At 64.0% G+C, this 23,858-nt stretch overlaps 1 protein-coding gene across 1 annotated transcript in view; it reads left to right on the forward strand.

Moving 5' to 3' along the window:
* The window catches only part of KIF1A (kinesin family member 1A), a 59,861-nt gene that overhangs the window by 14,070 nt on the left and 21,933 nt on the right, over positions 1-23,858 (forward strand). The window contains exons 3-26 of the mRNA XM_087819465.1: positions 1,879-1,955; positions 2,163-2,342; positions 2,924-2,989; positions 3,177-3,355; positions 3,556-3,667; positions 4,910-4,987; positions 5,650-5,715; positions 6,435-6,452; positions 8,050-8,125; positions 8,887-8,965; positions 9,818-9,960; positions 11,760-11,893; positions 12,614-12,693; positions 13,012-13,087; positions 13,857-13,936; positions 14,334-14,440; positions 15,241-15,324; positions 15,709-15,889; positions 16,020-16,092; positions 16,318-16,408; positions 17,325-17,473; positions 17,792-17,970; positions 19,219-19,356; positions 20,119-20,367. Coding sequence (XP_087675591.1) covers positions 1,879-1,955; positions 2,163-2,342; positions 2,924-2,989; positions 3,177-3,355; positions 3,556-3,667; positions 4,910-4,987; positions 5,650-5,715; positions 6,435-6,452; positions 8,050-8,125; positions 8,887-8,965; positions 9,818-9,960; positions 11,760-11,893; positions 12,614-12,693; positions 13,012-13,087; positions 13,857-13,936; positions 14,334-14,440; positions 15,241-15,324; positions 15,709-15,889; positions 16,020-16,092; positions 16,318-16,408; positions 17,325-17,473; positions 17,792-17,970; positions 19,219-19,356; positions 20,119-20,367 — 2,695 coding nt within the window. The remainder of the gene's footprint in view (positions 1-1,878; positions 1,956-2,162; positions 2,343-2,923; positions 2,990-3,176; positions 3,356-3,555; positions 3,668-4,909; positions 4,988-5,649; positions 5,716-6,434; positions 6,453-8,049; positions 8,126-8,886; positions 8,966-9,817; positions 9,961-11,759; positions 11,894-12,613; positions 12,694-13,011; positions 13,088-13,856; positions 13,937-14,333; positions 14,441-15,240; positions 15,325-15,708; positions 15,890-16,019; positions 16,093-16,317; positions 16,409-17,324; positions 17,474-17,791; positions 17,971-19,218; positions 19,357-20,118; positions 20,368-23,858) is intronic.

The following is a 23,858-nucleotide window of genomic DNA, read 5'->3' on the forward strand; positions in this document are numbered from 1 at the left end:
TGTTCTAGAGTGTTCTGGGCCCTGAATAGAGTGACATTGGACACGGAAGAGCTCAGGAGGGAGCGTGGCTGTGGCCGAGCAGGTGGCCACCCTGCTGCGGCCTTTTCAGTATGGAAGTGTTTTGGGACATGTGATGTGAGAGGCCGGTGGGGTCCTGGGCAGCAGGGCAGCCAAGGGCACTGTCCTGGGAGCTTGGCCCACATGCAGGAAGGTGAGGTCACGGGGGCAGGCATTGTGGGGCGAGCCGGGGGACCCGGTGGAGGCCCAGCCCAGGCAGCCTGTGTCAGGGGGGCGGGTGATAGTTGTTTCTATGGCGCTGGCATTGTCTGTGCGGGGTTGTGGTGGCCGAGTCCCCGGGTCCCAGCAGGAGTTGAGAGGCCTGGGAGCTTAGTTTCTGCCGGGCCTGGCTCCTGGCAGCAGGATGGGCGTGACCCCCTCTCAGCTCCGAGGGCAGGGATGTGATGGTCAGTGTCCTGCTCCGCCTCGTGGCTTCCCAAGGGCACCGGGCCATCTCCCAGGAGTCCTCAAGCCTGCGGTCTGGAGCCCAAAGCCGGGTCAACCCTGGGGACGGGGCTTCACTGGACACCGGTGCTGTGAGCAGGACGTTCAGCCAGAGCAGAGGGCCGAGGGGCCTGCCCGGGAAGCCACGGGGCCTGGGGCAGCTGCAGGAGCCTGGCAAGGCCAGTGGGGCTGTCAGCTCTCCAGGGCTGTTGTACAAAGTACCGCACGGGGTCCTAGGCATCGGGTCTGGAGGCTGGAAGTGCGAGCTCAGTTGTGGGCAGGTGGGTGCCCTCCGAGGCCGTGGGGGAGAATCGGCTCCCTGCCTCCCCAGCTCCAGGCGGTGGCTCCAGTCCCTGATGACCCCCGGCTTGTAGACACGTCGCCGCATCCCTGTCCCGTCTTTGTATGGCCTGCTCCCTGCGTGTCTGTGTCAAATGTCCCCTTTTATAAGGACACGGTCATGTTGGATTAGGGCCATCTGACTCCCATGTGACCGCATCTTAGCTACATCTGCCAGGACCCATCTCCAGATAAGGTCACGTGCTGAGGTCCTGGGGTTGTCTCCACGTGTGAATTTTGAGGGTCTGGGTCTCTTGGTGCTGGTGGCAGGTCACCTGGTGGGGGCGGGGGTGTGGGGTCCTGAAAGCTGTGCTGTGCCCAGGAAGGCAAGGCCCCAGCCCATGCGCCTGAGGAAGACCAACTGGGAGGTGAACGACCACAGGCTCCATCCCCGAACATAGGGCAGGGAGTGAGGGGCGGCCCCCTCAGGTGGGCGATGTGGAGGGGTGCGCCCTCCCAGGTGTGCCCGGAGCCCTCGCCAACCAGCACTGGTCCGAGTTCCTAGTAGGTGTGAAATCCCAGGGAGGGACCTGCCTCCAGCCAGGCGGGGCCTCAGAGGGCCTAAAGGTCCTCTGTCAACATGGACATTTTGGATTCAGACAGTGGGCAGTGGGCAGGGTGGCCGGACGGGATTGGGGCTGAGGTTCCTGCTGCCGCTGGGGACCCCCTGCCTGCTGGGGTCAGAGCCTGGGGAACGCTGGGGGCTGGGCACTGGCAGGCCTGGGGCCTTGGACTGGGGTGAGGGGTCTCCTGGGACACTCGGCAGGTGCTGGCCGCGGGTGGTGGCTTCATCCTGAGTTCAAGGCTTCAGCCCTAGTTTGACGAACTGATGTTCCGTGACTCAGGAGCTTGGGCCCCAGCCAGGCCAGGGTACAGCTCAGTGAGGAGGGGGGGAGGGACCTGGGCAGGGACAGTCCTGAGAGCTCAGTGGAGCAAACCTGGAAGGAACTGCGGGGACACCGACGGGAGGGGACGGCCTGCATGCTGAGCACAGGGCTCAGACACAGCGCTAATCACCGCATCCGTCCCCTCCCCCAGCCATCGTCAACCCCAAACAGCCTAAGGAGACGCCCAAAAGCTTCAGCTTCGACTACTCCTACTGGTCCCACACCTCGGTAAGCCGGGCTGGCGGTCCAGGGGAGGGGGGTCCAGGGGACACGGCCACAGCTGTGCGGATGCCGCTCAGCCCCCCGCGGTGTGGCCCCCCCACATGCTGGCTGCTGCTCCCCGGAGCCAGAACCTGATGTCGCCCTCGGGGACTGCGGTGGGCTGAGCCCTGGGCATGTCCGCCACCTGCAGCCCCAGCCCCTCTTGTCCCACAGCCCGAGGACATCAACTACGCGTCGCAGAAGCAGGTGTACCAGGACATTGGCGAGGAGATGCTGCAACACGCCTTCGAGGGCTACAACGTCTGCATCTTTGCCTACGGCCAGACCGGGGCTGGCAAGTCCTACACCATGATGGGCAAGCAGGAGAAGGACCAGCAGGGCATCATCCCGCAGGCAAGGGGGGTGGGGCCGGAGAGGGCGGGACCCCCGGGGCAGCAGGCGAGAGGCCCAGGGGGCCAGGAGAGGGCAGGACCCTCGGGGCAGCAGGCGGGAGGCCCAGGGGGCCGGAGACCTGCTGGTGGAGGGGACCCGCCCCTGGGGGCCGTGAGAACCGCTGGCCTGGGCAGGGAGAGATGAACTGAAGGCTGAGACGCGGACGCCTCAGATACCGCTGGGACCCACCCCTGCCCAGCCCCCGGTGGGCCTTTGGGTCTGAGCTGGTCAGTGCTTGACCTGGTCAGGGCCGCAGAGAACACAGGGTGGTCTGTAGCGTGGCAGGCCCCCCACCCCATACAGAGCGGACGGGAGGAGCCAGCCGATGTGAGCAGATGACACTTGAGAAGGGCCAGCTATCAGTGAGGGGCCCCTGAGTTAAGCAGATGAAAGCAGCTCACTGGGCTGCAGGCCTTCTCAGTGCCTTTAAGAGGAACTGTGAGGGTGTAGGAGGGGTCAGGAGAGCAGCGTCCAGCTTGGGCGCAGGCGACCTTGAGAGCCGGGGCCTCCATCCTCTGACTTTGCATCCTCTGTCCTCACAGCTTTGCGAGGACCTGTTCTCCCGCATCAACGACACGACCAATGACAACATGTCCTACTCCGTGGAGGTAGGGCGCCCCCGCCCAGCATCGGGGCTCCTGGGTGGTGACTCTCGCATCTCCCAGTACCCCCCTCCTCAGGAGTCCCTGACGACACCCCCTGCAGCCCCATCTCAGGGGTTTCCAACGACTGTCCCCACACCTCCTATATTTGGGATTTCTGACGACAGCCCCCACATGCGTGTCCACCCCGCAGGTCAGCTACATGGAGATCTACTGTGAGCGTGTCCGTGACCTCCTGAACCCCAAAAACAAGGGCAACCTGCGTGTGCGGGAGCACCCGCTGCTGGGGCCCTATGTGGAAGACCTCTCCAAGCTGGCTGTCACCTCCTACAATGACATCCAGGACCTCATGGACTCAGGGAACAAGGCCAGGTGTGTGCGGGGTGACTCGCCCACCCCCTGATCTCCAAACCCCCTGACCTCCAACCCCCGCCATGCCCACGGCTGCGAGTCTCTCTGAGGAGGCCCGGTCCTCCCTTGTTCTCCCCGTGGATGTGTGGGCCTTGTGGGCAACCCGCGTGTCCAGCCACAGGATGGTGGGTAACCACACGTGGCTTCTCGCCCCCCCCCAGGACCGTGGCGGCCACGAACATGAACGAGACCAGCAGCCGCTCCCACGCCGTCTTCAACATCATCTTCACCCAGAAGCGCCACGATGCGGAGACCGACATCACCACAGAGAAAGTGAGCGTGGCCTTGGTGGGTGGGTGACATCGGGCAGGGGGTGGGGTGGCTGGTCAGGAGGCCAAGCCCCATTCTGGCCTGTGGGGCACCGGCAGGGTCCTGACACCGGGCACCAGGCACTGACCACCCCCAGCCCGGCATGGGCCTCGGTGAGAGGTTGGCTAGGCCTGCGAGGCCACCTCATGTGGGTGTTTGGCGCTACCTGGGTGTGGAGGGGACTTGACGTGGATGGGCCGTGGGCCCTCCTGCTGGGCAGTTTTGGTGGAGACAAGGGGCTGGGAAGGGGCTTGGCCTGTGGGGGCCGAAGCATGGCCCCCACAGGCCCAGGATGCCAGGCGACCCATGGAGGCAGCAGCAAAGGCCAAGGTCATAGCTTGAGTGAGCGGCTGTCACAGAGATGACCGTGGGCAGCAGGGTTTGCAAGCACAAAGGAGTGGCTATGCTGAGTGGGCCCCGCCCCGTCCCGCCGCCCGCAGTCCTGGATGCCTTTCCCACGCGCCGGGGCATCCATTCTCTGTGGACCCAGGCAGGGGGGCTCTTCCCGGGCCGCCATCCTGACCCGCAGTCTGTGGGCCCTGGGAAGGGGCACAGGGTGGGCACTAGGCCTGCTCACATCCACCAGCAGCTTAGACCCAGTGGGGCCTGGGAGGGCAGGGACTGGGTCGTCTGGTTGCAGGTTCCCTGCTGTCCCCCCTGTCCGGGCAGGCTCAGGGCACCGAGAGGGTCCTAGTGATGTTGAGCCTGCTGACATCTGGGCGAGTTGCCCGCAGCAGCCTTGGCTCGGGGCGCCCCTGGCCTCCTTAGGATGCCCGTGGCCACCTGCCCCCAGGGCAATGGAGTGTGGACTGGGGCCTCTGCCCAGGGCACAAGGCAGCTGAGCAGTGGCTGGGGCACTGGAACCAGGTTCAAACCCCAGCACGGGTGAAGCCCCGTCTGTGGACATGGGTAATAGCGATGGACACACCTCCCGGGCGGTGTGGGGAGTCCGTGCGCAAACAGTGTACAGAGACCAGCACGGCTGGGGTTGGGCTACCTGCAGCCTCTCAGGGGAGATGGCCTCAAAACTCAGGCACAGTGTCCAAGGGCTATGAACAGAGGGAACGTGGGGTCGCTGACCTCTGGATCCCAGGGTGGGGCTTGGCCGAGGCTCCTCGGGTGGGCCCTTCAGGAGGTGCCCAGAGGAGGCAGGGCACCCACAGTGGCCTCACAGCATCGTCTGCAGTTGACACTTTGCCATTTCAGGTGAGCAAAATCAGCCTGGTGGACCTGGCAGGGAGCGAGCGGGCCGACTCCACGGGCGCGAAGGGGACACGACTGAAGGTAGGGCCCAGCCGCTGTGCCATGGGGAGCAGCGGGCCCCCTGCACCCCAACTCACAGGCGAGTCCAGGTGTTTATCTGGGCTTATTCCAGAGTGGGCCAGACAGGAGGCTCCTCTTGGGGCTTGAGGGAGGTACTGGGGCCTCCCCCAAGGGCAAGCCTGGGTGTGGGGGGCACAGGTGAGGAGATGGGAAAAGTCCAGCGGGAAGACAGCTTGGCAGGAAAGCTGGGCCCTCCGTGGGCCCCCCAGCATTTTCCCACCAGAACACAGGCTGCGAGGCTGCCGTGGGAGGGGCTGTGAACTGGCTGCCATCATCCAGGGGGGGACACCTTCTGGTTAAGCAGCCTTGGGTGTCAGGAGGGAGGGGTGTTATTTTCCCGAGTTCCCCTTTCGTCCCCACTGTTGCCTCGTGGATGGGAAGGGGCTCTGGGAGTTGTACCAGGTGGGGCAGGTGTGAGGTGTTACTAAGACATCGAGGAAGCCGAGGAGATTGCTGGGCACACTGCACGCCCCCTGGCCAGGTGGGCCTCTGACCGGCTTCCGGCCGGAGGCTCCCACACCCCAGGCTGGGCGGCCTCAGCACCACGCTCAGGCCCCAGGGATCACGCCGGGGCAAGAGGCTCCCAGGCTTCCTAAGGCCCGACCCATCTTTTTGGCAAACAGGAGGGAGCCAACATCAACAAGTCCTTGACCACGCTGGGGAAGGTCATCTCCGCCCTGGCGGAAATGGTGAGCTGGCTTCGGGTTCTAGGACTAGACTGAGGGGACAGGCCACGGAGGTGCGTCCCCATCCTGCCTTCCTGGGGGATGCCGGGAGCCTGTCCTGTCTTTTCTGGGCCTTGTCTCTGGTGAGGCACTTGGGGTTCGAGGGAAAGCCGAGGTGCAGTGGGGAGGGTGTCACTAGGCTACAGATGGAGCAGTGGTCCCGTCCCTTCCTGAAACCTCAGTTTCCCCACCTGTAAAATGGGAACGAGCCGTGTTCCTCACCGGGCCCCTCGGAGAGTCACCACGAGCTATAGTGAGCTCGCTGGCTGGTGTCCCTCCAGGAGGGCAGGGCTGTGGTCAGTGCTGCCCTCAGGGAGCCCCGCCCAGGTCATCCTCCAGGAGGGAGCCTGTGACCCTGGGAGGTGGGCCCCAGGGGACAGGTGGTGGTGTCCACTCCCCAAGACGCCCAGGCCTTCAGCCAGGCAGGGACACGTCTCAGGAGGCCCTGCCCACCCCTGAAATTGGTGGTGGTGGGAAGAGCTGATGGGTGGCAGCGACCTGACTCGAGCCCAGCTCAGGGTGGCCAGCGATGGCCGGGTGGTGAGTGATGGATGCCCGTCTGGCACGTGCTCAGACCTTCCTGCTCCTTTGCCCCCTGGGCCAGCCTGTCCTCCGTCCCCGCTCACCCCAGGGCCCCAGCTTCGCCCCAGGTCCTCAGGCCCTTTCTGTCTTTTCTCTTGCAGGACTCTGGGCCCAACAAGGTGAGCCACTTGCTTCAGTTCCAGGGGTGGGGGGCATCTTCAGTCCTTGCGGGGCCAGGGGCTGGAAGCAAGGGCTGCCCTTAGCTCCGGCTCCCCTTGTGGAGGTCTCGGCGGTAAAACTCACCCCTCATTTGTGCACTGAGCCAGCGAGCACATTGTGCCGAGTCCGAGCTAGGCCTGAGCTAGGGGCACAACCCAGGCTGGGCCGCAGCACAGAGGGTGGGGAGGTAGGCAAGAGACACGAAACAGAGAAGTGGAAAGCAGGTAAGTTTGCAGCTGTCAGTGCGTGAAACAGTGAAGGTGTAATAATAGCCACCTCTGTGCCTTTCTCCAGACAGACAGCTGTGAACCTACCTTTGCCCACCCTGTGTAGTTAAAAATGGGGATAAATCTTGTAAAGGGGAAAAACGGGCTGTGACAGAGACTGAGATAGCCTTTCGTCAGCCCTGCCAGGAGAGCCACAGGAGCGCAAGGCTGAGACCTGCGGGGCGGGGCTGGAGCCAGGGGTGGGGGCTGGTCTGAGGTCCCCAGCCCCCTGCTAGAAGCTGGTTGACTGGCTGAATGGGAGGCAGTGGGAGGGTTTTCATCAGGACTCACAGTGTCTAACGTGGTCTAGACCGTGACCCCCAGGCTCACAGTGTCTAGTGTGGTCTACACCATGACCCCCAGGCTCACAGCATCTAATGTGGTGTAGACCGTGACCCCCAGGCTCACAGCATCTAATGAGGTCTAGACCTTGACCCTTAGGCTCACAGTGTCTAATGTGGTCTAGACCGTGACCCCCAGGCTCACAACGTCTAATGTAGCCTAGGGGCAGGGGTCGTGCCTGCTGGCCACCGCAGGTCTCCACAAATACTTCTGAGCAGCTATGCACTTAAAGGAGCCAACGTTGGAAAGTCACTGAATATTCTTGACTAGTGGAGTCACTGAGTCAGGCAGAGCGGGTCCACAGAAGTGGTTCTGGCAGCCGTTGTCTGGGCCAGAGTCCATGTTTTGAGTGGATTGGTCTCTAATAGAAGAATAAAGCATCCCTGGAGCAGGCAATGTGGAGGCAGCTTCGTTCATGGGGAGGCGGGGACAGGTATTAAAGCAGGGACTGCGAGCTGGTTTCTGATGGGTGGCGGGAAGTTGGACGGGGGAGGTGGAAGGTGAATGGTGTGTGGAAGGCAGAGCTCAGCTGCGGGTGCTGGCGGAGGCCCAAAGGCCACATTTATCAGTGGGGCCTTTCCTTGTAGTCAGCAGAGCGACTGCGGGTGTTTGAGGAGGGGTGATGGGTCCTCTGACAGCAAGGAGGGCTGTACACTGGCTGATCTCAGCACCCCTGGGCTCGGGTCCGGCCGTGTGACCCAGACGTGGCGGGGATGCCAACGGAGGGACCTGGGGGATGTACAAGGAAGGCACCGATTCCAGCCCTGGGTGGGGTGCCCGGGGTGGCTCCCTGGGTGAGGGTGCCTGGAGTGGTGCCCTGGGTTCAGGGGGGAGAAGCCTTGAGAGCTGGACCCCGCCCTCCATGGCAGCCCTGGCTTTGGGGATGGCCCTGAGCTTGCCCGTCTGCCTCCGTGAGCTCGGGGTTGACTCGTGTGTTCCTCCCCCGCAGAACAAGAGAAAGAAGAAGACAGATTTCATTCCCTACAGAGACTCTGTGCTGACCTGGCTCCTCAGGGAGAACCTGGGTGAGGACTGGGGGTTTGCCCCACCCCGAGGGCCTAACTCCCACCCTGGGCCACTGCCCTACCCTCCTGGCTGGAGGGGGTGCCCGATCACCAGGAGCCTGCTGCCTGTCTGGGCCAAGACTGATGTGAACCTGGGGTGGACCTGGGGGTCCTTCCAGAGGGCCTGGGACAGTGGCCAGGAAAAGGTTACTGACAGCAAGTGTGGGGACCCAGGACGGTCCACAGGGCCACAGAACCCCCGCCCCATGTCAGTGCTCCTGGTTCAGGCCTGTGGCACCCAGACCAAGTGCCCACTCCTCTCGGGGCCTCAGTTTCCCCATCTGTAACAGGAACCTGGGGTTCTGTGATTCTGGGGAGCCCTGCTTGCTTGCTGGGTTTGGGGGGCTGCCATAAATCACCCCTTCTCCTCTGCTTGAGTCTGAACCAGCAGTGATAGGGAGATGGAGATGAAAATGCCTCCCACCCAAATGTCACCTCGGGGGGCCTCCCCAGCTATGTTTACAGCTGGGGAAGCTGCTACCCAGGGAGGTAAACTGAGTCTCAGGCTGGCCTGATGAACATAGACACCTGGGGGTCCCCGGCCTTTCCCAGCTGCATGGCCGAGGCTCTGTCCTAGAGCCCTCTGTGCTCACCCATTTGGCCCATCACTCAGTTTACCTCCCTGGGCCTCAGCCTCCCCAGCTGTACGTGTAGGATGGGATGGAGCAGGGAGACCATGTCAGTGGGCTGACCGCCTTCTGTATGGCCTGGTCTTCCCACAGGTGGAAACTCAAGGACAGCGATGGTGGCTGCCCTGAGCCCTGCAGACATCAACTATGACGAGACCCTGAGCACCCTGAGGTGTGTTCTCAAGGGAGGCGGGCCCTGTGCCCCCACCTGGCTCGGTGGGAGTGGCCCCTCCCTGCCTGAGTCTGAAACACCAGTGGGAGGGAAGCCTCTGGGAGGCCACCTCACCTGTGACTCCTTGAGGCTCAATCGCTGTTGGGGGTGCCTGGGTCTTCATGGGCCCCATTCCATTCCCGTCACTCTTTGGGGTGCACTTTGGGGTTGTGAGCAGCCCAGGGTTCCCGTGGCACGAGACTGGGAGTGCTGTGCTTGTGGGCTCGGCAGCTTGCACCCCCGTGGGCCATGAGAGCCACCCAGGGTCTTTCATTGGCAGAGAGTGAAGATGTGTCTTAAAGGTCCCTCTGGCTGCAGGCGGGTGTCCCTGGGTAGCAGCCTGGGCCCCGCCTTGCAGGAGGCTACCTGGCAGATGGGTCAGCATCTGCGACCACTTTGGACTGAGCACCCCCAGTAGTAGAGAACAAAAGGACGTGGGTCCCACATAGGGACATGCTCCCATCTGTACCCATGTGTTGTGTGTTTGCTGTGCGTGCGGACTCGAACACGCAAACATGTGGACATTCTCATCCCCCACTGGCTCCCTCCACCCTGAGACCTTGGTTCAGGTGCCCAGGCCTCTCTGAGGGGAGAAGATGTCACCCCATCCCGTCTCCTCCTGGCGCCCAGGTTCCCCCAAGTGGGCGAGCCGGCAGGGTGACCCCACATGTCAGTCTCTGGCAAAGGGCCTCAGTGACTCCCAGTGGGGTGAATCCTTGCTCTGCCAAAGCCCCGGGCCCCACTTGCTGAGACCCCCCCCAACCTTTGGCCCTGCGGGCATGGGCACAACCCACAGCTCCCTCTGCCACCCAGGTACGCGGACCGGGCCAAGCAGATCCGCTGTAACGCCGTCATAAACGAGGACCCCAACAACAAGCTAATCCGTGAGCTGAAGGACGAGGTGACCCGGCTGCGGGACCTGCTGTACGCCCAGGGTCTTGGGGACATCACTGACAGTGAGTATCTGCAGGTCCCCAGGGACCTCTGGGCCAGTCTGGCTTCCCTTCTGGGACCACCCCCCGGCGGGGGCAGGTCAGGCTGCCGCCTCGGCCACCCCGACCCAATCCCAGCCCTTGCCGTGCTCCTGGGCAGAGCAACCTGGGTGGGAGGCCCAGGTTCTGGCCTCGGCCTGGATGGGCTGCATGGTCTGGGTTTGCTGCTGGCCCAAGCAGGCCAGAGACGGTTTCCCCAGAAGCCACGTGGGCATGCCACCGGTGCTGGGGTCCCTGTGTCCCCCCTGAAGACCACGGCCACCTGCCTGCCACCGGCCTGCGAGGGGGCGAGCCTGGACCCTCCGGAGACAAACCTGTTCTTCTGTTTCTGTCTCTCCTCCCTCCCCACGCCTCCCCTCGCCCTTAGCCAACACTGTGCCTGGAGGACCCAAATGTGTGTATCCCCTCGCTGCTCCCTGCATTCCTGCTGCTTCTGCCTGCCCACAGGGTGTAGGGCAGCTTAGCGGGGGGGCGAGGCCCAGGATCCGCAGGGAAGGGCGAGCCCACCCCCTCTTTAGGGGCTGGGATGACAGCCCTCTCACAGGCGCCCTCCTGGTAGATTTGGGGTCTCAGTCCCTGCCTATATGGGAAACTGAGGCCCCTGGGAGGCAAGGGGCAGCCAAGGCCTCCCCAGGCTGAATGAGGCTGGGCTCAGGCTCTCTGACCCCCACGTGCCCCCAGAGGCCTGGGGAGCCCCAAGTGTCAATGTTGGAGGGCTGGGTCTGTCCCTGGCTCCTGGCCCTGGCCTCCTTCTGGCCCTACACACCCCAAGTCCCCTTCCCCCTGGAAATGTGAGGAGTCTGACTTTGGCCAGATCTTCCCTACCTGTGACCCCTGCTGGCCTTGGGCCGAGCTCCACAGATCAAGCGGCATAGCTCAGGGCCTCCCCAGCCCCAAGGGTGGAGGAGCCCTCGGCTTCCCCTGTGCCTAGTGCTGTCCCGTTTGCCTCTGCTCCGCTCCGAGTCTGCTTCCGCCAGGAGGGGCACGGCATCTCCCATCCTAGGGGGCGTCACGGCCCCAACCCTGGGCCTTTGGAGGCCCTGGGGCGGCTGGGGCTCCCTGGGTGCCCAGTCCTAGGAGACCCCACACTCAGAGCAGCCTCTCGGGGGCGAGAGTAGGGGCGTCCTGAAGGGTCCCACAGTTCTCCTCTCCTACAGGGTGCTCCCTGGGTGCACAGCGCAGCCTGACCCTGCAGCTCAGCGATGCATTGTGGGCCAGGGGAGGGGTGGCACAGGGGGTGGGTGCCCACAGCAGAGAGGGTGAATCAGGTCCTTGGGTGGTGATGGTGAAGGGGGGTGGACAGGGCCAGAAATACAGGGAGGACAGGAGGCGCCGCGAAGCTCGTGCAGCTCAGGTGCAGAGGCTGCAAGGCAGCCTGGGGGTGCAGGTTTGGGGTACAGGTGCAGGGAAGGCAGAGAGGCCCTCCCAGGGCAGGAGAGTGGAGCGGGGGGTGCCAGGGTCCCGGTGATGCCGTGCTGCTGCGGGCGGTGGGCCTGCCTGCGGGTGGGGCCGGGCCATCGTGTGGGGTGGCAGGTGGCCTTGCATGCACTGCCGGGCTCCTGGCGGCTGTGCCTCATGGGTGGTTGCTGCTTTCTGCCGTCCCTTAGCCCAACTCTTGCTGCCTCCCAAACTCATGTCTCTCTTCTCTCCCTCCTGTCTGCCCCCTGCCCATCCCCCTCCCATAGACTTGTCCGACCTGGACAACTATAGCCGTACCTGTGGCTGGGTGGAGCCGAGTCAAGCCCCTGACAATCTTTCCACAGTGACCAACGCCCTGGTGGGCATGAGCCCCTCCTCCTCGCTCTCGGCCCTGTCCAGCCGCGCGGCCTCCGTGTCCAGCCTGCACGAGCGCCTCATGTTTGCCCCAGGCAGCGAGGAGGCCATTGAAAGGCTGAAGGTGAGGGCAGGGCTGGACAGGGCCCCAGGCCCTGGGAAACTGAGCTCGGAGCCGGGGCGTGGGGCCTGGCCTCCAGGGGCGCCCCCAGGAAGTGGGGCTGGTTGGAGGTACAATGAGCCCTGCAGGTTGTGCCCCCTCCACCTGCCACTGCTCTCCACCCAGCACCCGGGGGCACCTACTTGCTGACAAGGGTGGCAGGTGTCCTAGGGGCCCTGCACCCTCTCCTGGGCGCTCTTGAACATTTGTCCTCCGGTCCCCTTGGGCCCACAGTCACTCCCTGACACCCAGCAATGAGCCAGGCTGGTTTTAGGTTTTCTGTCCTGTTTTCCTGGGGTACAGGTTGGGCCCAGACCTTGGAGGCTGAAGGGTTTAAGGTTCAAAAGCACAGAGGCTGGACTCAAAGCTGGGGTCGGCAGGGTGGGGCAGGGGGCCCGGGAGCATAAGGCCCACCTGGGGTGCAGGGCCCACCTGGGGTGTGGCGTCTGTGCGTCAGAGCCAGTGGTGTCTCTCCCTCTGGGCTGCTTCGCTTTTTCCCTGTTCCCTGGGTGCATCCACAGGAGAGCCTGCAGTCTGAGCTCACACTGCCCCTCCCTCGGCCCCGGATCCTTCAGTACGAGCTTCCAGGGTGGGCTGGGGCATTGGGGTCTCAGTGCCCTGCAGACTGGCTCATCTCCCCTCTGCCCGGCCCCTGATCTCCCTCTGCTCTGTGCTGCCCCTCAGGAGACAGAGAAGATCATAGCTGAGCTCAATGAGACCTGGGAGGAGAAGCTTCGTCGGACCGAAGCCATCCGGATGGAGAGGTGGGTGGTGGGAGGGGACACGGAGCTGGCACAGCTCCACGCTCCAGCCCTGGGCTCCCACAGACCCGTCCTCTCACCCAGCGACCCCACCTCCTGTCACTGTGGTCCCTCTGACCTGACCCGAGCCCCAATCAGGTGATCAGTCCCCCCAAGCAGACACTTTAACTCACTCACTGACCAGGTGGGTCTCTGCCTGGCTCTGTCTTGGGCTGTGTGGCCAGAGCCCCACTGGCTCCGGGTCAGTCCTTTGGTCAGCTGGGGGTGAGGCAGGTCCTGTGGCCTCTTGGGGCTTGAGCTGACCCCCACGACTCTCCCCAGGGAAGCCCTGCTGGCCGAGATGGGCGTCGCCATGAGGGAGGACGGCGGCACCCTGGGTGTGTTCTCTCCCAAAAAGGTAGGAGCAGGTCCCGGGTCTGTGAGGCCCCGGCTGAAACGGGGCTGGGCCACCTGCAGCGCTTCGAGGGGTCTCACCTCCTCTTGGAGGCACCGAGGGGACAGGCCCTCCCTGTGTGGGAGACCCAGCCCCACCTCCCCATGGCAGGGCATCCCTGTGGCCTTAGGAAGTGGACTGGGGGGCTCGTCAAGGTCAGGGTGACACTGGGAACCACACTGAGGCTGGACACCTGAACCACGTGTGCTGGACCCCACCTGGAGCCTGTGCCTCCCACAGGCAGGGAGGGGCCAGACACGAAGTTGGGAGTCAGCTGCCCTCTCAGAGCTCAGCCAGACTGGGGTCCAGCAGTCCCAGCAGGGACCCCTCTTCACCACCCAGGTCTGGCATGCTCACCAGACCTGGTCCCTGGCAGGGTCTTGGGAGTCTGTCAGCTGGGGGCCCTCCAACGAACAGAGCAGAGCTCCCCCTCCACTTGGTAGCTCAGATGGAGCATTTGGGAAAAAGTCTCTGGTGATCTAGGACCCAGACCTCCCCACCCCAAGGGTTGCCAGATCCTTAGAGCTCTTAGGAGCTGAGCTCCAAGACAGGAGGCCTTCCTGGAGGCAGTGGCAGTGGCTTTCCAGGCCCTGCCACTCTGGAAGGACACTGTGTCCCCCACAAGGCCAGGCCCAGTGCTGGTGGTGGTCTGGGGCCGGGGAGAGAGGTCAGGCAGGCTGCCAGTGCTGGGCTCCTGCTCCCCACAAAACAGGTGACCCTCCTCTCTTCCCAGACACCACATCTTGTCAACCTGAATGAGGACCCGCTGATGTCTGAGTGTCTCCTCTACTATATCAAGGACGGGCTCACCAGGTGGGGTGGGCTCATACGTGTGGTGGGGGTGTGGCGGGCTCCCCAGGTGTGGCAGGCTCCCCAGGTGTGGCAGGCTCCCCAGGCGTGGCAGGCTCCCCAGGTGTGGCAGGCTCACAGGTGGCCTACGCTCACAGATGGGGCGGCAGCGGGGGTGAGGGTGCATCCATGCTTCCTGGAGGTGGTGCTTCTGGCTACTCTGGGCTGTGTGGCTCTCCCAGGACCGGCTGCATTTGCGGGTATTCCCTGCATCCCCACTCACGTGCATCTTTGGTGTTTCCCGTAAGAGCCCAGCTAGACGTCCCGGGAGGCTGCAAAGAAAGTGGGGAGGGAACCAGCGGGTGGCATCCTGGGCACCCTGGTCTGGTCGTCCCTGACTGTGCCCCCCCCCCCCCCGCAGAGTGGGCCGGGAGGACGGGGAGAGGCGGCAGGACATCGTCCTGAGCGGGCACTTCATCAAGGAGGAGCACTGTGTCTTCCGGAGCGACTCCAGGGGGGGCGGTGAAGGTATTGCTCCCCTCCACCCCACCTGGCGCTGCTGGGCCTGGGCCTCCGTGGGCCTTGCTGGGCCAGCTCAGGCCAGCCTCTCACCTCCCAGCTCCCTAGTCAGTCCAGGGGCCCCTCCACCAGAAAGGGGGCCGTGGGCTCCCTCTCCGTGCCAGGCGTTTGGGGGGTGTCCCCGGGCAGGAGGACGGTAGCCAGGAGGGGTGAGCCACGTGGAGGGTGGAAAACTATTCATGGACCACACCTCCCCGCTGCCCATCTTCGCGTTTCCGCCTGTTCCCAGCCTGGTCCACATGGCCTCTCTTTGGCGTGATGCTGGGGGTGCCCCTGCTGGGTCAAAGTGTTGTCAGAGCCCCTGAGGCCTCCCAGCTTGGGGCAGGTGTCCAACTGGCCTGTGGGCCGCACACCAGGGCTGAGACCCGCTGTGGACACCTCGGGGGGTGGCCTTAGACAATACTGGGGACATTGCCTCTCTCAGAAGTCTATTCCCAAAGCCCGCCTTCCCCTGAGTAGGTGGGCACAGGGCCCAGAAGGGCTCGGGGACTCCTGGGGACATGATTCTCCTGTTTTCCATCTGTGCCTCCCTCTTGGGTGCCACTCTCCTTGACTATTAATTGGGTGTGACCTCCGGCTTCTCTGAGGCCCAAACAAGGTGCCACCAACAGTCAGGCTTTGCTGCTAAGCATGGAGGAGAGAGGTGGTGGGGGCTGCAGGTGGGCGCCCAGGTGGGCAGAGCCCTGCGGGTAGATGGAGGGTGTGGCACCCACTGACAGTCCTCCTGTTTGCCCCCGTCTGTCCTGTAGCCGTGGTGACCCTGGAGCCCTGTGAGGGGGCAGACACCTACGTCAATGGCAAGAAAGTCACAGAACCCAGCATCCTTCGGTCAGGTACAGTCGGGCAGAAGGCTCGTGTCCACCCTCTGCGGGGCTGTGGGCATTCATTCCACTGGCTCAGGGCTCCGGGCTGGGAGGAGAGGCTGGCATGGGGGTAGCACCGTGGGAAAGATGGGGACGTGAGAGAAGCCTCAGGACGGCACATTGCAAACAGCCTGGCTGCGTAGGGGAGCGGCCTTGGGGTGGATTTGGGGCAAGTGAGGAGCCTGTTCAGGTCCCACCTGGGCGAGGGGAGTTGTTCCAGGGATCTGAGGACCCCGGGGGGTGGTTCCTGGGTGGCGATGCTGGGAGCCCAGTTGGAGGGAGGTCCTGCTCCCCCTTTCCCGGAGGCCACCCGAGGGTGCAGGTCCCAAGTCCGGCTTGGCCTCTGTCCCCCAGGAAACCGCATCATCATGGGAAAGAGCCACGTCTTCCGGTTCAACCACCCAGAGCAGGCGCGGCAGGAGCGGGAACGCACGCCCTGCGCCGAGACGCCCTCGGAGCCCGTGGACTGGGCCTTCGCCCAGCGCGAGCTGCTGGAGAAACAGGGCATCGACATGAAGCAGGAGATGGAGCAGAGGTGGGGGGGCCTCCCCGCAGGGCCCCGCTGCCCCACACCACCCTCCACCCGCTCACCCCCCACCTGCTCACCCGCTCACCGACCCCCATCCGCTCACCCGCTGACCCGCTCACCCACCTGGCTCTTGCAGGCTCCAGGAGCTCGAGGACCAGTACCGCCGGGAGCGGGAGGAGGCCACCTACCTGCTGGAGCAGCAAAGGCTGGTGAGGGCGGCCCCCCGGCCCCCAGCCCCACACCCCCTACCCCCATGCCCCTCGGGCCCCATGCCACACCTGGGTGGGGTGAGCCGGGTCCCTGCTTTGTAAACGGCCCTGTTCTCAGCCGCCCCGAGCCATCCCTGTGGCAGGATGTGTCCGGGTGCACTGGGCAAGCCTGGGGCGCACAGTGCGAGGGGCGCAGACGGAGCCACAGCCCCTCTTCTGTGCTAGGACTACGAGAGCAAGCTGGAGGCCCTGCAGAAGCAGATGGAGTCTCGGTACTTCCCAGAGGTGACCGAGGAGGAGGACCTGGAAGATGAAGGTGAAGGCTCCCAGCCTGGTGGTGGCCGGGGCTGGGCCGCAGGCCAGGGCGGGGTCTCCAAGAAGATGCAGCCCCCAGGCCGTTCCCTGGGCCAGCTGGTCGGCATCTTTGCCCCGGGGTCCTACCTGTCCCTTGGGGAGAGGCTCGTCCCTGGGAGGCAGGATTTGAGGAGACTGAGCCTCAGCAGGAAGGCATGCACACGCGTGTGCCCACGTGCGGTCTTTGAGGCTGAGGCCTGGACCATGGGGAGGATGGTGCAGGTGTCCTACGTCCACTCAAGCAGGAGGCCGGTGCTCCCCCAGGACAAGGCCACGCTGCTCCTCACCTTGGGACTCCCTCTCTGGTCATATGCGTAGGTGGCCCACCGGCTGCCCTGATGCTGCGGTGGGGCCCAAAGGTGGCCATGGGGTTTACGTCCAGCTTGGCCTCTGGTCTGTGGGTCAGCAGCTTTGTGCCAGTGTGACCTTGGTTTCCCCTTGTCTGGACTCATCTACCCAAGAGGACCCTTTGAGCTCCAGGGGGCAGGGCTCTGGGTGGAGGAGTCACTGGGAGGAGAGGCTGAGCCTGGGGGCATGGACGGCCCTTCCTGGTGGACAGAGCTGGGGAGGGTGTGCAGGGCGGTCCCCACCCCCCGCTCCCCTGCATGGCCATCCCCCTGTCATTTTGCAGCTGCCCTCTCAGTCCCCAACAGAGGACCTCACACACTGGCCTCCGTGGGGCCCATGGAGCCTTCCACGTTACCTGGCTGGTGTCGGGCCTTTCTGCTAGTTTCTTCTTTCCGAGCACCCAGAACACTTAGTCTGAAATTGGGGACCCAGACACAGAGCCCCCGGGCCGGGCCCAGAAGGGGATGTCATGGCGTGGCCTCGATGGCCACGTGGCGTGGCCCCGGTAACCCTGTGGCCTCTCTCCGCAGTCCCGTGGACGGAGAGGGAGAGCGAGCTGGCACTGTGGGCCTTCCGGAAGTGGAGGTGGTACCAGTTCACGTCGCTGCGGGACCAGCTCTGGGGCAACGCCATCTTCCTGAAGGAGGCCAACGCCATCAGCGTGGAGCTCAAAAAGAAGGTGGGCCCGCGGCTGTCCCAGGGTGGGGCTCCCCCATCCCGCTTACAGCTGTACTCAACACCGGGCTCCTCGGTGGCCTGGCTCTGCCCGGCCTGGGCCCCAGGAAGGGTGGGCGGCGGGAGGGGGCTGGGAACTGACCGAGGTGACTCGGTCCTTGCTCGGTGGGCAGGCCGGTGAGCAGGTGGAGCTCCTCCGGGGGGCGGGATGGGGGAAGATCCCCACATGCATCCTGATCTCAGGAGGTGGGGAGGAAGCCCACCCGGGGCCCTGGCTCCCTCCCACCGGGGGCTGACGGGGGCCACCTTGTACCTGTCACAGGTGCAGTTCCAGTTTGTCCTGCTCACGGACACACTCTACTCCCCACTGCCGCCTGACCTGCTGCCCCCGGAGGCCGCCAAGGACCGAGAGACGCGCCCCTTTCCCCGCACCATCGTGGCTGTGGAGGTGCAGGACCAGAAGAACGGTGCCACCCACTACTGGACTCTGGAGAAGCTCAGGTGTGGCGGGCGGCCGCGGGGGTGGGGCTGGGGCGGGGTCCCCCGGAAGGGAGGCGGGGCTGGCCCCTCGGCGTGCAGGGCAGCTTTTCTCCTACCTTCATCTGTTTTAAAAATCGGAAGCAAACAGCGACTAGGACCCAGCCTTATGCAGAGCCCGTGTTCTCCCACCGCTGATGCCGTGGGAACGTTTAGTAGGTCTCTGCGGAGGAGGCTGGTGGGAGCTGCGGGGAGGTGGGCACAGGATGGGCCTGAGACGCGGGGAGAGGGCTGCCAGGGAAGGTGGAGCCGGGGGCCGCCGGAGCTGCTACAGGTCCTTCTCGGTCCCCACACGCCCACTGTGACGTGTGCCCGGTCCTTAATTTATAGAGGTGACCAAGTGAGACACCACAGGTCAGTGCCACTGAGGGAAAGCTTAATGCCACTCACAGTCCCTACAAGTGAGAAGAAGGCCTGTGTGCGGGGCCAGAGGGAGCACAGGGCGGGAGGGAGGCAGGAGCGAGGGAGAGGCCTCGGCCATGGCAGGTGGAAGGCTAGGACAGGGCTGCCCCTCATCGCCTGGTAGCTGGCCCTGGCCTGGTGGATGGCAGGGGCACTGGCTGGATGTGTGTCGGCTGAAGGGGTGGCTGGCGTGTGTGTGAAACTCCCCCTGAAGGTGTTTACTGTCCGAGAACAGGCTAGCGTTGAGCAGGGTGTCCCCCCAGCCAGCAAGCCCCCCCCCAAAGATGTTAAACCATCATAAAATATAGAGAATGAAAAATATAATTAATACAGATACACGGCACACACACATGCGAACGCCTGCTTGGGGCCCCCTCACCTCCCGGGGCTGCCGCCTGACCCTTGGGCCAGCATCCACCCTTCTGTCGTTTGTGTTTATCCCTGAGCCCCGAGGGGAAATGATGGCGTTTTCTTTCTTCCTCAACTTGTGGGTTTCCTGGGGCAATCATATTTAAAATACCTGTCGCCAATTTGCCCTCGTTTCTGGAGCGTCCGAGCTCCCCATGCCGGCTCCACTCGGGGTTCCCCAGCCCCCCGCCCTGTTTCCCAGCCCTCCCGCCTGCCTAACCTGCTTTGCGGTCACCTGGCCAGAGTTGGGAGGAGTCAGTGGTGACCTCGTATGTTTAACCGGAAGCCCTTTGCTCACTGGCGACCGATTTTAAGAACTGGGAAGGGTCTGTCAGGAAACCAGCTTGAGCCTCGGCCGCCCGCTGTCCCGGCGGAGGCCACACTGACCTCTGCCCCCTGCAGGCAGCGCCTGGACCTGATGCGGGAGATGTATGACCGGGCGGCCGAGGTGCCCTCCAGTGTCATCGAGGACTGTGACAACGTGGTGACTGGCGGAGACCCCTTCTACGACCGGTTCCCCTGGTTCCGGCTGGTGGGCAGGTGGGCGCCTCCCTCCCTGGGCTGAGAGCGAGCGAGAGACAGGGAGCGAGAGAGACAGTGTGTGTGGGATTGAGAATGAGAGAGGAGAGGCGGGGCGGCAGCCGGCCCCTCCGAAGGCAGGACCCCGACGGGCCCGGGCCCCCCGAGGAGGAGCCGCGAGGTGCCTGCTCCGTCCTGACTTGTCTGCCCTGGTCCCTCCTGGTCTAACCTCCGGCCGTCATTTAAGGGACCAGGGCGGGTTCCTGTAACGCCCACCACGCCCACCGTGGGGCATGGCCACCGCGTCGCCCGGGTCCGCGCGTGTGAACGCATGAGGCTTAGCCCGACGTTCCCGGCCGCCTGGTGGCCGTGGGGTGCGAGTGGGGACGCAAGGCCGCGTGACCCCAGAGCCTCGGTCCCGGGCCTCCTTTCCCTGGCCTCCCGGTCTGGGGTGTGCGCCCAGCCCCTGCACCCCACGGGGCAGGACCCGGTGTTCAGAGGCCGCCACCTGACCAAGCGCACGAGGTCTTCACACACCCTCAGCCAGGCCAGGCCAGGCCAGGCCAGGCCAGGCCAGGCAGGATCACACCACCGGGGCCTCGGGAACCGTCCGGAGCCTCCCGCCGACCACACACGCAGCCTTCTGAGCCTGGGACAGGGCGCACGTTCGGTTCCCGTCTCTCGAGGCCGGGCTCTTGGTGGTCTGCGCGCCTGGTTTGGGCTGGCCTGGACGCCCGCCCCGGCTGGTGTTAACCTCTCTCTGTCTTGTCCTACTAACCTCAGTCCAGTCGTCTCTGGCTGCAGCAGCTCCCCTCTTCTCAACACGTGCATGAGCCCGCGCATGGCTGCTCTCACCCCCTCCCCCGCCTCCTCAAGCCCCGACTCCGATGCCTCTGACGCCGGCGAGCCCGCCGAGGAGCAGAGCCTGGGGGAGGAGGAGGACCTGGAGGACGACGTCTTTCTGGAGCACGCGCTGTGCAGCGGCCGGGACCCGTTTTACGACCGGCCCCCCCTGTTCAGTGTAGTAGGAAGGTTGGTGAGGTCGAGGACGGCATGCTGGAAGGAACCAGCTCTTTTGCGCAGGAGCACTGCTGCGGGCACGGTCTGACCGCGCCAGGGCGCGGCCCCAGGCCGGGGCAAGCTGAGGGCTGGCCTCCGAGGAGGGGCCTGAGGCAGCGCCAGGGATCCTGCCGTCCGGAGCGGGGCCGGTCGCCAGCTCCGGGCAGGCCGGACCCCACGGCAGAGAGGCCCTAGAACCCCGACGGTAGCCGCTGGACCCCAGAAACAGTCCTCGTGCAGGGCCCCGCAGGGGAACACCTGGAAAACAGGGAGCAGCCGCCCTCAAGGTCCCGCGGTCCTGGGAATCAGACCCACCACCGGGTCAGGCAGCGCCCCTACCTCCACTGTTTTGCTGAAGAGATGGGGCCACTGGGGAAAAGGAGCACAGTATGGAGGAGGCCTTCCTGGAGGAGGTGGTCCTGTAGGGCAGGGAAGGACCTCCCTGTGAAGCTGTGGGGCCCTGAGGACTCTGCCTCTCTTTGAGCCCGTCTCTGTCTAAAGGTGAGGACTGTTTGTCCTCTGACCGCCCAGGTCGTCACGGCTAGAGACATGCCCATGGCCCTGCACCCTCACAGGAGGTGCCCTTTGCAGAGGAGTCTGTTCCTGTCCTGGGTGGATAAGAGAGGCCAAGGTCAGGAAGTGGAGCCGAAGGCCCGCAGGCAGACGGGGCAAACACGGCTGCCAGTCACGTCTGTTTAACATCATGGACTGGGGGGGAAAGAGTTGCAGTTCATAAAACAGCTGAATTTACACGTTTACGATATGAAAAGGTGTGAGATAGTTTTAACGGCAGCCGATTCTGAGATTGTTTCCTTGGGCTAGGCCGATGAGGTTTGGGGTTTTTTATTTTGAGCATCAGTACTGAAAACTATGGGCTACGGCGGCCTCAGTAGGGTTCACTCTGGGAGTCCTCCGGCAAAAGACCGTTGCCATGGGCACATGCCCGGGATTTATTCCAATTAGGGTCCCATGAGTGACATGCTGGCCTGCTGGACAAAAGCGTGTGGCGCTCTCCCTCTGAGACGCCCGGGCCTGGGCATCTGTCTTCGGAGCCCGAGAGGAAACTGGGGCCTCTCAGAAAGCCCCTGCCACTAGGGCCAGGCCCTCTGGCCTGCCGGGCCCAGGAGTCACTCAGGTGACAGGTAGGCGTGGGGACAGGGCACAGGGGAGCGAGGACACTGGGAGAAATGGGTGTGGGTTCTTGCAGTCTCAGCCAGAAAGAGCTGGGTCCTTCCGACACTTCCCCCCGTGGAGCTGAGATGTCAGGAAACAAAGCAGAGCAGTCACCCCGCGAGGCCGGCCCTCCTGCGGGCCATCTGCCGAGGGCTTCTTTTGGTTCGGTCCTGACCTTTTTGTTTGGCAAGAATTGGCTTCTCCTGCTCAGCAGCCATGCAGGCCGCGGCCTTGAGAAGGACCCGGCTTTGGTTTCCTCTGATCCTTCCGGCAGCTGCTGGCTCTCCAAAGCTTAAGCAAAATTGGGGCGCCCACACTCGTCTCCCTTTGGAAAGGCTTTCCTGGCCCAGCATGTGTCCTTGCACCTCACCAATCTCGTGGTAGCACTGCCTCCTTCCTCCCGCCCACGGCTCTGGCTCTGCATCTCCGCCACCTCCTTTCTCTGGGCGGGTCTCAGCCTGCTTCAAGGTGCGCTCACCTCTGTGGACAAGGCCCCCCAGCCTGGGCCTCCAACGCCCGGACCCAAGGCTTCTTACCCAGGCCCAGGGCCTGCCCCCCAGGGACTGCCTCCCACTGGCAGTCCTCTCCTACTGGCTGGGTGAATTAGGGGGTGGGCAGAGGAAATGCTTTCCCCCTATAATCCTTTTTGCCCTGACCACCACTTCCAGGAGTTGGGGGGGGGGCAGGGGAGCTGAGGGCCCCGGATGGAGGGTCCCAGGGAAGGGGGGACATGGTAAAGGAGCAGAGGTGATGCCCAAGGGAAATGTCCAGGACTCTGGGTGGGCAAATGCCGACCTGCTCTGTGGCCAGGCTGCCACCTGGGCTGGTGAGGCAAAACCCTCAGCCGGGTGTACTCTGTGTACCGGGCCACTCAGCCCGAGTCTTTGCCAGGGAGGCCGAGAGCCACGTCATGTGTCTGGGTAGGGCACCCTCAACAGGGCTGGACTGTTCTGATCCCTATGGTGGCTGATGCTAATTAATGTTAGGTTGTGTCTGCACCAAACGCCCCATCCCCTCATGTCCGGTGCTGTTGGTCGGGGTGGCTCTGTACGGGGTGGGGTCTTTCGGCCCTAGCTTGTAGTCCCTCAAGGTGGGTGCAGTGGCTCCTGGGACCCAGGGGTCCCTTCTGGCTAGCTGTGCCTGTCAGCACCGCCAAGTGGACTGGGATTAGGAGGAAAGAGCCGTCGAGGGTCCCACCCATATTTTGTGCATGCCTAAGAAAGAAAGTTGCAGCCAGCTGCTGAGAGGTGCCTCTGGTCAGTGCTGCCCTAGCTTCAGTGCTGCAGTGTGAAGAGTGGGCATCTTAGCACCCAGGAGATGGGGAGCATCTGCCACCTGGGTGTGGGAAGATGTCCCAGTGCCGACCCCTGGTGGGCTCAGGCTGCCAAGGGGTAATCCGAGCCTTGGAGACATGAGGGCCAGCCCAGGAGCTTTGAGGTGGCCTTGATCCCGGCTCCCCCTGCTGGCTGGGAGGCCCTGGACAGCCCTTAACCTCTTTCCTGGAGGCTGTACTGATTAAGGACCCCTTCGCCTTCCCTGAGGGTCCTCTGTGGGCTCCCTATAGAGTGAAGGTGAGGGTTGGCAGGCTGTGGCCCCCTCCACATGTGCCTGGGGCTCTTGGGGGCCTCCTTAGGACCTCTTTGCAGTGGGCACTGCCCTGTGTGGGAGGGTGGGGCTGGAGAGTTGGGTGCTGACTCTGGGGCCCTGCAGCTTGGGGCTGTCCTTCTTGGTCCTCTTGGCTCTGTCTAATGTGGTGGGACTATAAATGGGGGCCCAGCCGAGGATGGTGAAGTAAGATCTACACCTGTCTCCATAGCCTGTCCTGGGCTTTCTCCACTTCCCCTTCAGGGCCTCATGGCTTTGCCCATTTCCTGGCAGCCCTCCTTACCCCCATTTTCAAGCAAAGGCCCTTGGCCAGGAGCCCAGGTGCCAGGGGGAAGGCCACCACTGTCCCCATCTCCAGGCAGGTGCTGGGAGTGGCCCACCAGCCTGCCCACTGCGGCCTACGCCTGCTAGGTGCCCTGTGTGACAATGGCAAGGGACTGCCACTCTGGGCCTCAGTTTCTCCTTGTGACCAGGGCCAGGGATGGACTGAGGGCCCATGTGGCTGGAATGGGGGCTGAGTAGCTGGGCTGTGGGTGAAGCAAGGAGACTGTATGTCATTGAGGGTGGGGTCTGATCTGCACCCCAAGTCTCTTTGGGTACTGTGGGGACCATGGAGGAGGCAGAAGTGTGGCCAGTGGTAATGGATCTGCCAGAGGACTTCAGAGAGGCTTTCGAGGTAGAAATGA

This window comes from Miniopterus natalensis, chromosome 8 (genome assembly GCF_054644295.1).
Source record: "Miniopterus natalensis isolate mMinNat1 chromosome 8, mMinNat1.hap1, whole genome shotgun sequence".
Taxonomy (NCBI): domain Eukaryota; kingdom Metazoa; phylum Chordata; class Mammalia; order Chiroptera; family Miniopteridae; genus Miniopterus; species Miniopterus natalensis.